Source organism: Sitophilus oryzae, unplaced genomic scaffold (assembly GCF_002938485.1).
Source record: "Sitophilus oryzae breed Bouriz unplaced genomic scaffold, Soryzae_2.0 scaffold_734_pilon_pilon, whole genome shotgun sequence".
In the NCBI taxonomy this organism is placed as follows: domain Eukaryota; kingdom Metazoa; phylum Arthropoda; class Insecta; order Coleoptera; family Curculionidae; genus Sitophilus; species Sitophilus oryzae.
In genome coordinates this window covers 573,967-588,413 of record NW_022147345.1, presented here as the reverse complement: position 1 = coordinate 588,413, position 14,447 = coordinate 573,967, and the positions used below count along the sequence as shown (strand labels likewise).

The following is a 14,447-nucleotide window of genomic DNA, read 5'->3' as shown; positions in this document are numbered from 1 at the left end:
AAAAATTTATACTGTAGATCACTTAGTGGTAGAGGAATCACCCTTTATAAATCAATGCCATTCGGCGCTTAAAGATTTTTCAAAGGAAAATTATTAAATTTTAGAAATTTCTTTTATACATTGGAAAATTAAGCAATTAGAATCTAACAAAATATTAGCTGTCAATGTTTCTTGAAAAACACTTTAAATGACATCAGATCTTGATAGCATTTTAAGATAGCCAAAAGAAAAGTTTTATGTAATCAATTAAAAAAAAAAAAAGCCAAACAAATAAATAAAGTTCAATAAACTTGTTAACTTACAAATCCTATACAAAAGGGTCGAAGTAAATAATAAATGGACTGTAAATCACAGTGATGTAGATGTACCAAATGAGGTACAGTATATACTAAGTTTAGGAGAAAATTTTAATTTACCTTTACGATAAAGGAAATGGAAGCCTTTTTAAAAGACCTAATTATAGATTTGGAGTATATTTTAGATATGTTCGAAGACGAGACGAGCATTCAAATACGAAATCAATGGTATAAATATTACAACAAACTTTGTTTCGTTCCAATAAGCCTTGATAAGTTTTCAAAGAAAGCAATTTCAAAACATGATAAAACAAACGGCTATTTTTCTTAGTAAGAATAAAGATAATATATTTAGTTATTTAAAGGCAGACGATAAGGGTAATACTACCGTTATCATTAATAGAACTGAATATCTAGAAAAATCTCAAAATATTCTAAGAGATGAAACGACATATAAAAAATTAAAAAAAGATCCAACGATAACAGTTCAAAATAAAAACAAAAAAATTACACAGGCCGACATGATTTTTGTAACACGAGTCAGTTGCAGAATTTCTTCATAAAAATATGCTTCTAATAACAGAAAAAATACTCCTGAAGCTCCTACACGTACCACTTTTCAGTTGCCTAATTACGCCTCTTTTTTGCAGGTAGTCAATTTTATAGATGTCAGGTATTAAGTCCAGGTAGATTCGTTTACATACATGTAAATTTTATGATGGGATTATTGAAAGGGACGCATTTTGTGGCACTATAATATTGTGAAAAAACATAAGAGAGTTCAGTTTTCAGTTGATTTTCGACGAGAGTTGTTCTATGCGTGTAGATAAATAAGTACGAAAAATGTTCAAGTCCAAACGCGCTCCGCATTGTAAAGTTGTCCCCTGACTTCGATTTTGTTACATTTGTGGAGAATTTATGGTGCAATCACAAGCCAGACCATTTTCTGAAAATTGTGAAGAACGACCTACGTTCAAGTCTTTTGGAGTTTTGGTTGGAGATCAAGACAAGCAGTGGGCTCCTCATGTGTGCTGCGTTACTTGTAGCGTGTCGCTTGTGCAGTGGATGAAAGGGAAGAGCGAAAAAAAATGCCAATTTGCGTTCCAATGGTATGGCGGGAACCAACTAACCATTTTGACGATTGCTATTTTGGGCCTGACGAAACTGAAGGTTTTTTTTCCAAAAAAAACAAAAAGCACAAGATTCGAGTATCCCAATTTGCCGTCTGCCATACGACCTGTTCTTCATGGTGCAGATCTCCCAGTGCCGATCGCGCCCTTAGACTGGCAAGGTATTGTTTTGGAAAATAAGGAAGATATTGAATCAAACAGCTCTGGAGACCAGTGTACTGATCCTACCTTTACCCCAGAGGGCGGTTCCGACAAGCCACATTTGATTGTTCAAAGCGAGATGAATGACTTAGTGCGTGACTTGGGGTTATCAAAGCAGCAGTCAGAACTTCTTAGATCCCGGCTTAAGGAATGGAATCTGTTAGCCATGAAACCAAAAATCACCCATTTTAGAAAAAAAAATGCTCCGTTCTCTGCATTCTACAGTATGGAGGATTCGTTGTGTGCATGTACTGATATCGATGGCTTAATGCAAGAACTTTCTATAGAACATTCTCCCTGTGAGAGGCGCTTATTCATAGATTCGTCGAAATATAGCCTAAAAGCTGTGTTATTGCATAACGGAAATTTAAAACCCTCTATACCAGTTGCCCATTCAGTGACAATGATGGAAACTTATGAAAATATGCGCATGCCTTTAGATAGAATCAACTACAACAGTTATAAATGGCAGATATGTGGGGACTTGAAAGTTATAGGAATTTTAGTGGGACTTCAGGGAGATTTACAAAATATTTTTTATATTTATATAATATACATGTGCAGTAAACACGTGCAGTAAATCGATCATTATGTACAGAAAAAATTTGGCCAGAAAGAAGTTAATTTCAACCGGGTTCCCAAAATGTCAAGTATATCCCTCTTGTAGACCCCAAAGACGTCCTCCTGCCTCGTCTTCATATCAAACTTGGCCTCATGAAAAAACTTCGTGAAAGCTATGAATAAAGAACGATGATGATTTAAATACTAAGGCAAGTCTGTTCCCCAGTTGAGATGATGCCAATCGAAAGAGGTTATTTTTATTGACCACATAAATCAGGAAATTGTTGGACGACACAAATTTCACAGACACGCTTACCAGGCAGGAACTCAGAGCATGGACCTCATTTGTTAGTGTAGTGAGGGTATTTTTGGGAAACAATAAGGGTGCGAACTACGAACAATTGGTTAATGAGCTTTAGATGCTTATAAATCGCTTGGTGCCAGAATGTCTTTAAAAATTCACTTTCTCCATTCTCTCATTTGTGCATTTTTTCCCTGAAATATGGTGCTGTCATGAATGAGCAAGGTGAGAGATTCCATCAAGACATAAGGACAATGGAAATTCGTTATCAATGACGATGGGATCCAGCCATGATGGGTGATTACTGTTGGTTTTTTAAGAGAAGAGAAGACGAGGTCCCTCATAAAAGGAAAAGTAGTAAAGTTTTGTTTATGTTTTATCTCGTTTCGATTGTTTTTGTACTTTTTTAGGTAAAGTAATGTTTGAGGAGTATATGTAAACTATTAAATATTTTTTTTTTTTTTTTTTTTTTTTTTTATATTAATCATGTTTTGAATAGCTATATCTTATATTGATTGTTAATATGAATGATGTTTTAATAATGTAACAAAAAAACCTTACGTGTTACGACTTTTTTTTTTGCCACTTTTCGAGTGATAGATAGGTTTCAATTACCACAATATTCTATTGAGCTTTGTGTTACATCGAAAAAATTTTTGTCCGGCCATGTGTTATTGACACTTTAGTAAGAGAAGGTTTTATTGACAACGAGCAAGGTAAGAAATTTAAAAACTGGTGTGCTAATTCCACCGAAAGAATTTATTTTCAGCCAAAATACATAAAAATAATGACCTTCAGACCCATAGTATCGTTTGTGGGATCACCTCTGTACTCTCTGACAGGTTTTTAGCATCTCTTTTAAATGGTATGTTTGTCAAAGAACACAGTTATGTCAGACATAATTTTCATTTGTATTTGTAATGATATAAAAAGCTTAATACCTAAGATTATCTAACTCATATCTTTGGGCGTTTATATCACTTTTACTAACATTCTTACAGATATTAGTATTAAAAGAAATAAAAAAAAAAAAAAAAAAAAAAAAAAAAAAAAAAAAAAAATTCCCTTACATAGATTTGTTGAACTATTAACAATTTTTGATAACAGCTACTTTCAATACCAAGATGAGTTTTATCAACAGATATATAGACTGGGAATGGGTAATTGTTTATCACCGATTTGTTCTGATTTAGTTATGCAGGATTTCGGATCTGTATAAAACTTCTTTTTCAATTGCCGTTTTTTAAACGTTTATGTTATGAATTATAACTTCAATTCCTATTAATCAAAAACAAAGTATATTAGACATATTTAATGTTATTCACCCTAAACTACAAATGGAGAAAGAAAATAAACAACAGATAGCATTTCCTGAGTGAGACAAATTAGGACAACAATCAATTTAATAGAGACAAATTGGTATCACAAGCCGACATTCTCTGAGAGATTTCTCAATTATTCTTCCGAACATTCTTTGAAACAAAATTTAATGTATATAATAAACCTGAAAATCAGGAGCTACATCACTATCATCATTAATTTTATAATAAAAATTTAAAATATATCGAAAGATGTGATTTAAAAATAATTATCCAATATCTATGATTAAAAAATTCTTAACAAGAAAACCTTTGTAAAATCTACTAACCAAAATGATAGAGAAGTTTATTGTAAAATACCTTATATCGACTGTCTGTCAGAACAAATTAAAAACACATTTAAGGGTAATACTACAAAAAAAACAAGGAAAAAAATAAAAATTTACAACAAAAAAAAAAAAAAAAAAAAAAAAAAAAAAAATTTTTCAAACAAAATCAAAGAGAAAAAAAGAACTGAAAACCAGGCTTATATATAACATTCCTTGTACTAAATGTCCTAAAAGCTATGTTGGACAGACCCGTAGATATTTAAAACAAAGTTGAATAACATAAAAATGATCAAAGAAACTTTCTTTTGAAATCTATTCCTACCGCATTAGTAGAACAAAAAATAGAGACAGGCCATAACTTCGATTTTGACAATACCACTATTTTACAAACACAATCAATTATAAGAAAAGATTATTTGCATAGATGATAGAAATCCAAAAAAAAAACAAAATTGCCGTTAATAAAAGAACAGACGTAGAAAACCTAAGTACAGCATATTTTAATATTCTTCAAAAATAAATAATTATAACTTCAAAATAATGGTTTAAATTCCCAAATATATTTTATATGTTTTCCTTTTTTCAACTGTTCTTTATCTTCAGGTAAAAATTATATTAGTATTTTATCAACTAGAATAAGTGCTCTCTGTATACGGTCAAAGTAGGTACATCTGCACTGCTTGTCTGTGAAAGAAAAAGATTTTCGTGATATATCTCATACATAATTTGTGTTATGATGGTTTTTTTTTGTAGGTGTTATAGTGTTTTTAAAGGAAAAAAGGGATATATACCATCCTCATATCCATCCGTTATAGATGGATATGATAAGAAAGCCAGGATTTTAAAATGATAAATATACATATCATTTTTAAATTACATTAGGGTAGTTTAATTGTATATGTGTGGAATTCCACTGATATGTGTTTTGGAGTGTTTGTTTTAAATTTTTGAAATAAAAGTTTTTTTTATTTGATTTGTATTTTCGCTCTCTTAACTTTGTAGTGTCCTGAAGATGAAAATAATTTTGGTAAAACGTCGACAAATTTAAAACCAAAGGACTTTCTGTTGATTTCGATTCTAATCCAATTTATAAAAAAAGAACACATCTCCAATAATTTACATAAAATGACAGCGATTCTTTCATAGCCATCGCTGAACGCTTTTTTCGATCATAAGTATTAAGTTAGGGTAGGTTAACGCACTTGTTTTTATACGTTTTTGGTACACGGTTTATTATTATGCATTCGAATGAGGATTTTACATGAATGTAAATGTAAGTATAATTTTATTATTATGGTGTATTTTAATTAATGTTGGTAGCCATGATAAGCTATAACAAATTTTGTTTAGTTTGTTTTTAAGTTAAATTTTTATGTCTTAGGTTAGCTTTTAGCCAAATGAAAATTGAAGTAGATAAAACAGGATACGAGATACTCAATCTAATGATAAAATCGATCACAAATAATATTCAGTATTATATATTCTCAATAATATTTTTTTTAAATGATTAATCATTTGAATGTTTTAAAAATAAGGACATAAAGGGCCTCAAAGATTACTGTCAAAAGAGGTAAGTTTCTCATGGTTTTATTTATTACAAGCGATTGTTTTATTTTTACACTTTTAGAAATTGATTGGATATAGATTTCAAAATTTTACCGAAGAAGAATTTGAAACCATGAATGAGACAATTCAACATGCGAAGACAAAATATGAACGATCCAAAAAATCAATTAAAATATAAAGTTTGCTTTTCCCTTTTGTTACCCCATATAATTTAATGTATTACTTTCCTTTTGTATTTTTGAATAAGAATATATTAATATGTTTATACTGTACATACAGGGTGATTCCTACGATTTCTCATAGGTATCTTGAAACTACTGGAGATAGAGAGTCGGTTAAATGGGGAAGAATTGCAGTTGTGGGGTCATAATTATGCGCCTTTTCAGATTTATGAAAAAGTCATGGCTTACTAGATATTTTGAAAAAAAACAAATTTTTAAAAATAAATTTTATTGTCCCTAATTCCACTATAAGCATTTTGGACAAAAAAAGTTTTCATGATAAGTGTAGATAATCATATTCTTAATGAGATCGTGCCCTGTTTTTTTCTAAAGCCTGTCTTTCTTGACATTATCACACAAACATATGTTTTTTTTAACAATGGAACACCATAGTCGGCCATGACTTTATAAACAGCGGATTTTTAGCTTTTTAGCGTATAAGCTAATATATTTTCTTCGAAAAATTACTCAGCTTATAGCCAATTCAAGCTAAAACACACTTAGTTAGCCAGGGGAACAGAACAATTCGCCGTACTCTCGAAAGTAAAAGCTGTCAACATTTCAAAAACTTTTTTATAACAACATTAACATTCAAACTTAAAATAAACAAAAAAATGTAAATATAAATTTCTCAAATGAAGGAAAAAAGCGTAAGATATTCGCGCATGAATAGAGTGTTTCCAAAATGACTTTTTCATTATGCCCCCCCCCCCGCATAATGAAAGAAATTGTTTAAAACATTATGATATCATATATACAAACTAGGGATAGGAAGAGGTGGACTAATTGCATGGGCCTCCTCGATCACCTGACTTATCCATTTTAGATTTTTTTTATGCGGTATGGTGTTAAAAATAAGGTTTAAAAAAAGAAACTTATGAATTAAGAGGGGCACTCGAAGTGGCGGTACGAGAGAAGTTAATTAAGTCAACCGGTCCTTTTGTGAGGATAGGTAATAAATTCAGTTTTAAAAGATGCATTTTATGTACTCAAAACGATGGCGGATTTTTGAACATTTTTCTAAAATAACTTAAGTGTATGCAGTACTTGCACGATATAATCTTTTTTAAGTTTTAGTTTGTGTAATGTAAATTCTAAAGAACCGTTTAGTAATATATTCTGACTTTTTAAAGTTATTAAATCACAAAAGAATAAGAATGCCATGCAATCAAGTGAAATTAGTCAAGAAAGATAAGAATTTGGGCGTATAATAAATTTAACTTTCTAAACAAGTCTTGAAAATCGTTCTGTAAAAAAATTAACATTCACGGTCAACGTATCCTCAAAAACTTATGGTCAAGAAAAGTTAAACCAATTTAATCCTACACGCTTTCTTCATTTTTGAAAAAAAAAAAAAAAAAAAAAAATCTTTGTTTTATTTTAATTTACAAAGTTTGGATTTGGCAGCTTCACATTTATTAGAGCAAACAGACCGATTGTTTCCATGGCTAGCTAAGTGAAATTATTTAAAAGTGATAAGAATTGGCTATAACTCGATAATTTTTCGAAGAAAACATATAGCTTATATCGCTGAAAAGCTTAAAAAATGGCACTTTTTATAAAGTCATGGCCAACTGGGTTTCCATTTAAAAAAACATAAGTTTGTGTCATATGTCAAAAATGATAGGCTTTAGAAAGAATCGGAGAACACAGTCTCATTAAAGATGTGATTATCTACAACTTTTATCTGAAAACTTTTTGTCTAAAATAGTTTATAATGGAATTAGGGACAATTTTTAAAATAGCCGAAATTTGTTTTTTTCTAAATATCTAGATAAGCCATTGAACTTTTTTAAAAATCTGAAAGGCGCATATTTATGACCCCACAAAACTGCAATTCTTTCCCCATTTAACCGACTCTCTATCTCCAGTAGTTTCCGAGATACCCATAGAAAACATCGTAGGAAACTCACCCTGTATATATATTTTGTATTATTTCAGACCTTCAACTTTAAGATTTTTTTTTAGAAATTTGATTCAAGAGGTCAGATTTGAGTAATTCCTTATTTAATGAGCAGTTAAAAAGATCAGTAAGTTCTCAGTACTCAGTGCTAAACAGTATTTTTTATATTTTTGAAACAAGTAAGTGATAAATTTCTAGTTTTTATTTGTTTTTTTTTTCAATTTGTTTGACAAATTCGACTTTCTTGGTAGGGATATATTTACCGAGCATTTTTAATTTTTCTAAGTCAGTGGATATAGAGATATGCATATTTTTATCAATATTGTTTATGTTTTTCGTCAATGCAATATTAGTAAAAGTAGGTATATTATACCTATCTAAAAGTCTACAATTTAAGACCCATTAATGTTTCTGTTGATTATAACCTATTACTGATGTATTATTGTTAACATAAAATTGCATAAAATTAATAATGTTGCTAATGAAATTGTTATTTATTGCAAACATTATCTATTTTTTGCTATATTATTTTAGCAATAAATCAGTTAATCTTCTTCTTACAGTCCCATACTTTATATAGAGCGTCGGCTACCTCTCGCATGTACTTGTGATGTGTGTTATCAGTGTTTCACAAGTACACGGGACCTACACTTTATCGCCGAATCCGAACGGTACTATTTGAGAGGCTGTACAAGGCAAATATACTCAAGGTGGTTTGTCACTGCCTTCCTTCAGGTGGTAGCCCGTTGGGCGCTCTATTTAGATAAATAAATATTTTTATTTAAATAAATAAAGCGACCGTATTGGCTGGGGATCGAACCGCTCCGCAGATCGACACGCTAATGGCCGATTTCCACTAGGCGCTCAAGTCACAGTACGCTCACTGTCCGCTCACGGTCAAAATTAATTATTCAATGTAATTTATACGGAGCATCCACATTTGCAAATCCGCTCACGGTACGCTCATGCTCTTTGACCGCGTAATTTCTCGGAGACAATATTTTGAACAGATCGAGACCTGACTGTCGGATGACTGGACGGCAGTGTGAATATAGTGCGATCAGGTGCCGGCCAAATTCTGTTCTGATTCTGCGTTTGGGGTAAATACTTTCTTCCCTGTGAATGTGTTTTTCAAATTTTCAATATAAAATGGACGAACAAATGATAGAGGCAGTGCGTGACAATGCAGAATTGTATTGAATTGTTGAACGCAAAAATTCGAAAAATCAGAAAAAGAAAAAGATCATTTAGATCTATTTTTCGATAGTATTAAGGCAACGGTGCGTAATTTTTCACCCGCCGATATTCACACGACTAAAAAACAAATATTTAATTATGTGTCCGATATTGAAGACAAATATATTTGGATGCGTGGCCGCCCTAATAATGATCGAGGCTGTGCTGATCAACCTGCTTCAAATTCCATTTCCCGTCATACTTTTAATACGATCGAGCAGCCCCAAAGATACCAACAAGACTCCGTCCATGATTTCCAATCCACTTCCAGTTTCATTTGCATCGAGCAGCCGCAAAGACATCTCAAGACTCCCTCCACATTGCTCAATCCACTTCTGGTCGAACTTTTAACAGCATCGAGCGTCTCCAAAGACACCAACAAGACTCTCTTCATGATTTTCAGTCTACTTCTGGTCCTAGTTTTAATAGAATCGAGCAGCCCCAAAGAAAATACCAAAAATTACCACTTCAAACAAACACTGATGCTTCTGTAACTACGTCTACCCAACTTTCTTCAGCAGCGTCATCATATTATGAAGATTTCTCGTGTGAAGAACAAATATAATTTCACAGCTTTGTAGGTATTATTAAAAATAAAAGGGTTTTGTAGGTGCCTATAATCCGATTTGTATTCAATTTGGTTTTTAACAATAATTTTATTTATTAAAATAAGTTATTTTCTTACCTTAAACAAACACATAATTTCTCCAGTGGTGTGATAGATTCTCGAAAGGTGGTATTTTTTCTTATCAAGTCCGACGAAATTTTATTTAAAATATAATAAAATGCGCATTTCGTCATACAAAAGTATTGAAAAAAATTCATTTCGTCATCCACAAGTTCTTTATGTAAAGTGAAAAATTCACCTTCGGTTTTTTTAACATATCATGGACCCATATCATCCGTTTCTTTTTATTTTCATACTCTTCTTCATCCAAACATATTGCAATAGCAGCCAATTCACTATTCGAAAAGCTTTTAAACATTTTTTAAAATCAGTTTTACAACTTGGCGACCACACAAAATTGAACGACATTTGATTGAAGAGTGTAAATACTGTCGAAAAATCTTGACCGTGAGCGGACCATGAGCGTACTGTGACCTGATCGCCTAGTGGAAATCGGCCTTAACGCTGGAGCTACGGCCGGCCACATCGTTCAGTTAATAAGTCAGTTAGTAAGTTATAACAAAATAGAAAGTTTAATGGATAATGGTGTTTTGAAACATAGATACAATATAATTTTACCAATATTGTATTGTCGTAAAATTAACAATATTACTAATACATCTCAAATTAGTACTTTCCTGAACGTTACATTAGCAACGTTTCAATAATATTATGTTTTTCAACCTTGCACTGCAATGTAATTTGGCGGAAGATTAAGTTACCCTGCCACCTTGCATAAACCTTTCTACAATGAAAAAAGCAATGTTACACCTTGCTTTGCAAAGTTTTGGCAATGTTCAAGCAATAAATTTTGCTTGTTGGGCCTATATTATAAATACTGCCTGCCTCAAGAGTTTAAAAAGTGTATTTAAAAAGATATATCTCGCTCTTTAGTGATATCTAGGTAATAGTTGATATTATTAATTATTTATAATATACTGTATGATCAAAAAAAAAACAGCGCAAAGTTGGCTTGGAAATGATGATCGATAACATACTGCTTTTTGAACAAAGTGTCACAATATGACGTTGCCAGATCTATTGTTTTACATCACTTGACGTTTAAAGTCATAGGCAGCTCTTTAAAATCAAGAAAAATATACGCTTTAAAACTAAATTTTCAATAACTTAATAAACGATTTATTTTAGGTATAGGAACATGTATAGTCAAAAAGTAACGAAGTGAAAAGCCTTTTGACTAGTGAAATAAAAAGTGGTTTTCCATTTGAAAAAAATGATTAATGATAATTTTTTAATCGCTCAATTTCATGACAGCTGCGGCCATTATTATATGACATTCCAATAATTTAATTTTTGAAATAGATAGCCACATGTCTTCTCTTTATAGCACAGTGGCTGTGGTAATATCTAAATTTGATCTATAGACTATACACATATTTTTGACAAGTAGTTTTTTTCGTCAAAAAATTTTAAATATTTTTTCTCAAAAACGGTTAATGTAAAGTATAGAGTGTTTAATATCAAAATTCATAAAACTTTACAGGGAATTTGGGGGATAAAAATGGGGACACCCATTTAAAATAAGAAAGTTACTGTCAACTTCCGGTATTTCCGGAAGTGCCGCCATATTGAAAATATTTTCAATCGATAGATCTCGTTGTAAAACAATGAAGTGCAAAAAATCTCCGGTCTAGATATTGTAGTTCTCTAGAAACTTCTAATACACGCTCAGCCTGGGACTCCCTGTATATGATTATACATAATATACTTAATTAACTCTTAGCAAAAAGTACAACAGAACTCTCTCTCTCTCTCTCTCTCTCTCTCGGTATAGTGAGAACAAGGTGGGAACCTCTGTTCTAAATCATTTATGTAATATTTGCGACAGTTCTGTGTCCCTTAATACAATTACAAATTACATACTTATGAAGCCGGTGATATAGTAATAAAAGTTGATTCCAAAAGTTTTTGTAATGTATTTTACAGCATTCTCAATTTTTGTACTACCAGATTCCAATGCCATTGTCTCTAAAATAACATTAAAATGTTTTTAAATATAAATATTTCTTGCCATATAATAGAGCTCAAACACACTGACGACGTGGCAGTGACCAGCCAACGGCCATGCCATTAAATCAAATGATAAAAATAATTCTGTTTTATACAAGACGGTTAAAATGGTATTTTATCGTCCACCGAAAAGATTAATGTAGAAGGTAGTGATGTGTCGGTATTTCAGCAACGCGATTTTGGAGCAGTATTTTTTTGTAACGTCGTGTCGCGCTCCACAACGAATCAGGAACCTGTTACTGAAGAACGACGATCATAATGACGACAAAATTATTAATTATTTATAAGTAGCAAATAAATTATTTATAGTCGCACTTGAAGTTAGCTTGAACCGTAGTAACCGCATAGCGACGTGTTTAGCTCCAGCCGTCGAGATTTCGTCGGTCGCCAACAGTAGTATCTGGAACTGGTATGTCCGTAGCGCCCGCGATCTCGATCGGGACGTGTTCGCTCCAGCCGTCGCGCTCCTAGAGTTGTAGTTCCCTGTCGCGAACAGAAGTAACTGCTGTAACTGGGCATCGACGCTCGACCTCGGCGGCGACCTATTTCGCTCCAGCCGTCGCGCTTCTAGAGTTTTAGTTCCCTGTCGCGAACAGAAGTAACTGCTGTTAGTGTGTTCTGTGAACTGCTGTAACTGATTATCGACACTTGACCTCGGCGGCCACGTACTTCGTTCCAGCAGTCGCTGGAGCGCTTCTAGGGTTTCTAGGTCTTCTAGGTATATATATATATATATATATATATATATATATATATATATATATATATATATATATATATATATATATATATATATATATATATATATATATATATATATATATTACGTCAAGGCAACAAAATATCCTGTTGGTATCTTCTGCATAATCTGGATATTTAAAAATTTCCCACAATCCATCTCGACAGTTGTTTGTTTTTGCATCGTGTATTATTCAGTTCTTTGATTTAGTGAAATTCGAGGTGAACTCGGTCGTTTGTCGATATTGAATGGGCTTAAAAATGACTGAAACTAACAAAACTGGTTGAGTTTGACTTATGTTTTTTCTTATACTCATAGTTCTAGCCTTGTTCTAGCAGAAATTCTATCCTAACCTCAACTAATGTCGAAAAACGACGAACGACTCAGGGTCTTACAATGAAAAATTTGTGACAAAATTATAGGTGAAAATTTGTTGAAAAGGGCTTGTTCTTTATCCCTAAACCCATTTTCGTGTTTGATCTATTCAAACAGAAATCCAATTTTTGTGTTTAAATTGTAAGTTTCTGGAATGTGTGGTGTTAGACATTATACCTGTATCCTGTGTGCTCACTTTGATGTAAATTGTTGCTGCTAGACATAAACTGCTAGACTCCATTAAGGGTAGTACCGTATGATCGAATAAAAACGGCGTCAGCGATGGCTATAAAATGAAGATCGCTGTCAATTTATATGTAAAATTATATGGGAAATGGCATCTATCTTCATTTCCAAGCCAACTGGACGCCGTTTTTCATAAAATCGAAAAAAACGGCGTCAGAGGTGGCTTGGAAATGAAGATTAAGTTATGAAGATTAAGAAGTTATTTTGTATGTAAAATTATATGGGGAATGTCATCGATCGTAATTTTCAAGCCAACTGAACGCCGTTTTTTTTCGATGGTACAGCATAAATTGGAAGCTCTTAACTCATACTAATTAACTTCTAAATTTTGACGCAAAATTCATTGACATAATATGTAGGTATAATTTAGAGCTGTTAATAAAAATATCCAATGAATAACGTCAAAATGTGACTAAATAAAACTAAATCGCGAACGTTTTTACTATAAACTAAGGATGAAGTAAGTATTGTCAAATAACAGTCCTCATATAATGTCCTAAAAATATTCTATAATGCTCCCAACATCATCCTTGTATTATCCTAGAAATATCCTAAATAATCGTAAAAGACTTGCCTACTTTTTTTGTCCCATCTGGATATAAATATCCTACTCTAGTTTTTGGATATCCCTAAGATATTTACTATATTCTTGGTGGATATCCTCAAGATATCTATAGGATTGTGCTGTGTTATATGGGTTAATACAAGCAGTAGAAATGAAATACCTACGAAAAGTGCTAGGGGTTACGAGGATGAATAAACTACGCAATTCTGATATTAGAGAGCAGCTGAAAATCCAGCCAGTATTAACAACTATCGAAAACTGCCAGTTGAGATGGTACGGACATTTGAAAAGACTCAACAAAGAGAGACCAGTAATGGGAGGCAAAAAGGCAGGAAAAAAGGAAAAAGGGTAGACCTGCAACTACTTGGGATCAAAATGTTGCAAAATTACTTAAAACTAGAGGGATCGGCTGCGAGCAAGCATGGCCCTGGACAAGAAGAAGTGGCAAAATTTTATTTATGGAAAGTAGCTACTAGAAGCCTACACCTTTAGAAGTCGGAACCTCGGTTTTTGTATGCGGTGTTTGGTCGCGGTATTTTTCTGGAACGGTCGCTCTTGTAACGCGACTCATGTGGAACCGGTATTCCCATCACTAGTAGAGGGTGTAGAGAGTAAATGAATTAATTTCGGTAGACGATAATGCAATTTTATCGACGCGTCGTGTATAAAACAATATTTTTTTTCCATAGCGAGTTACGTTTTAAAAAATATTGAGAAATTATTATTTCAAGGAATTTATTACGAGTAGAAAAAATATTGTG

At 32.4% G+C, this 14,447-nt stretch overlaps 1 protein-coding gene across 3 annotated transcripts in view; it reads right to left on the bottom strand.

Moving 5' to 3' along the window:
* Positions 1–14,447, bottom strand: part of LOC115888370 — a 65,962-nt gene that overhangs the window by 36,817 nt on the left and 14,698 nt on the right. For all 3 annotated transcript variants that reach the window (XM_030908086.1, XM_030908087.1, XM_030908088.1), the window contains exon 5: positions 11,615–11,719. In XM_030908086.1, the coding sequence (XP_030763946.1) occupies positions 11,615–11,719 (105 nt within the window). The remainder of the gene's footprint in view (positions 1–11,614; positions 11,720–14,447) is intronic.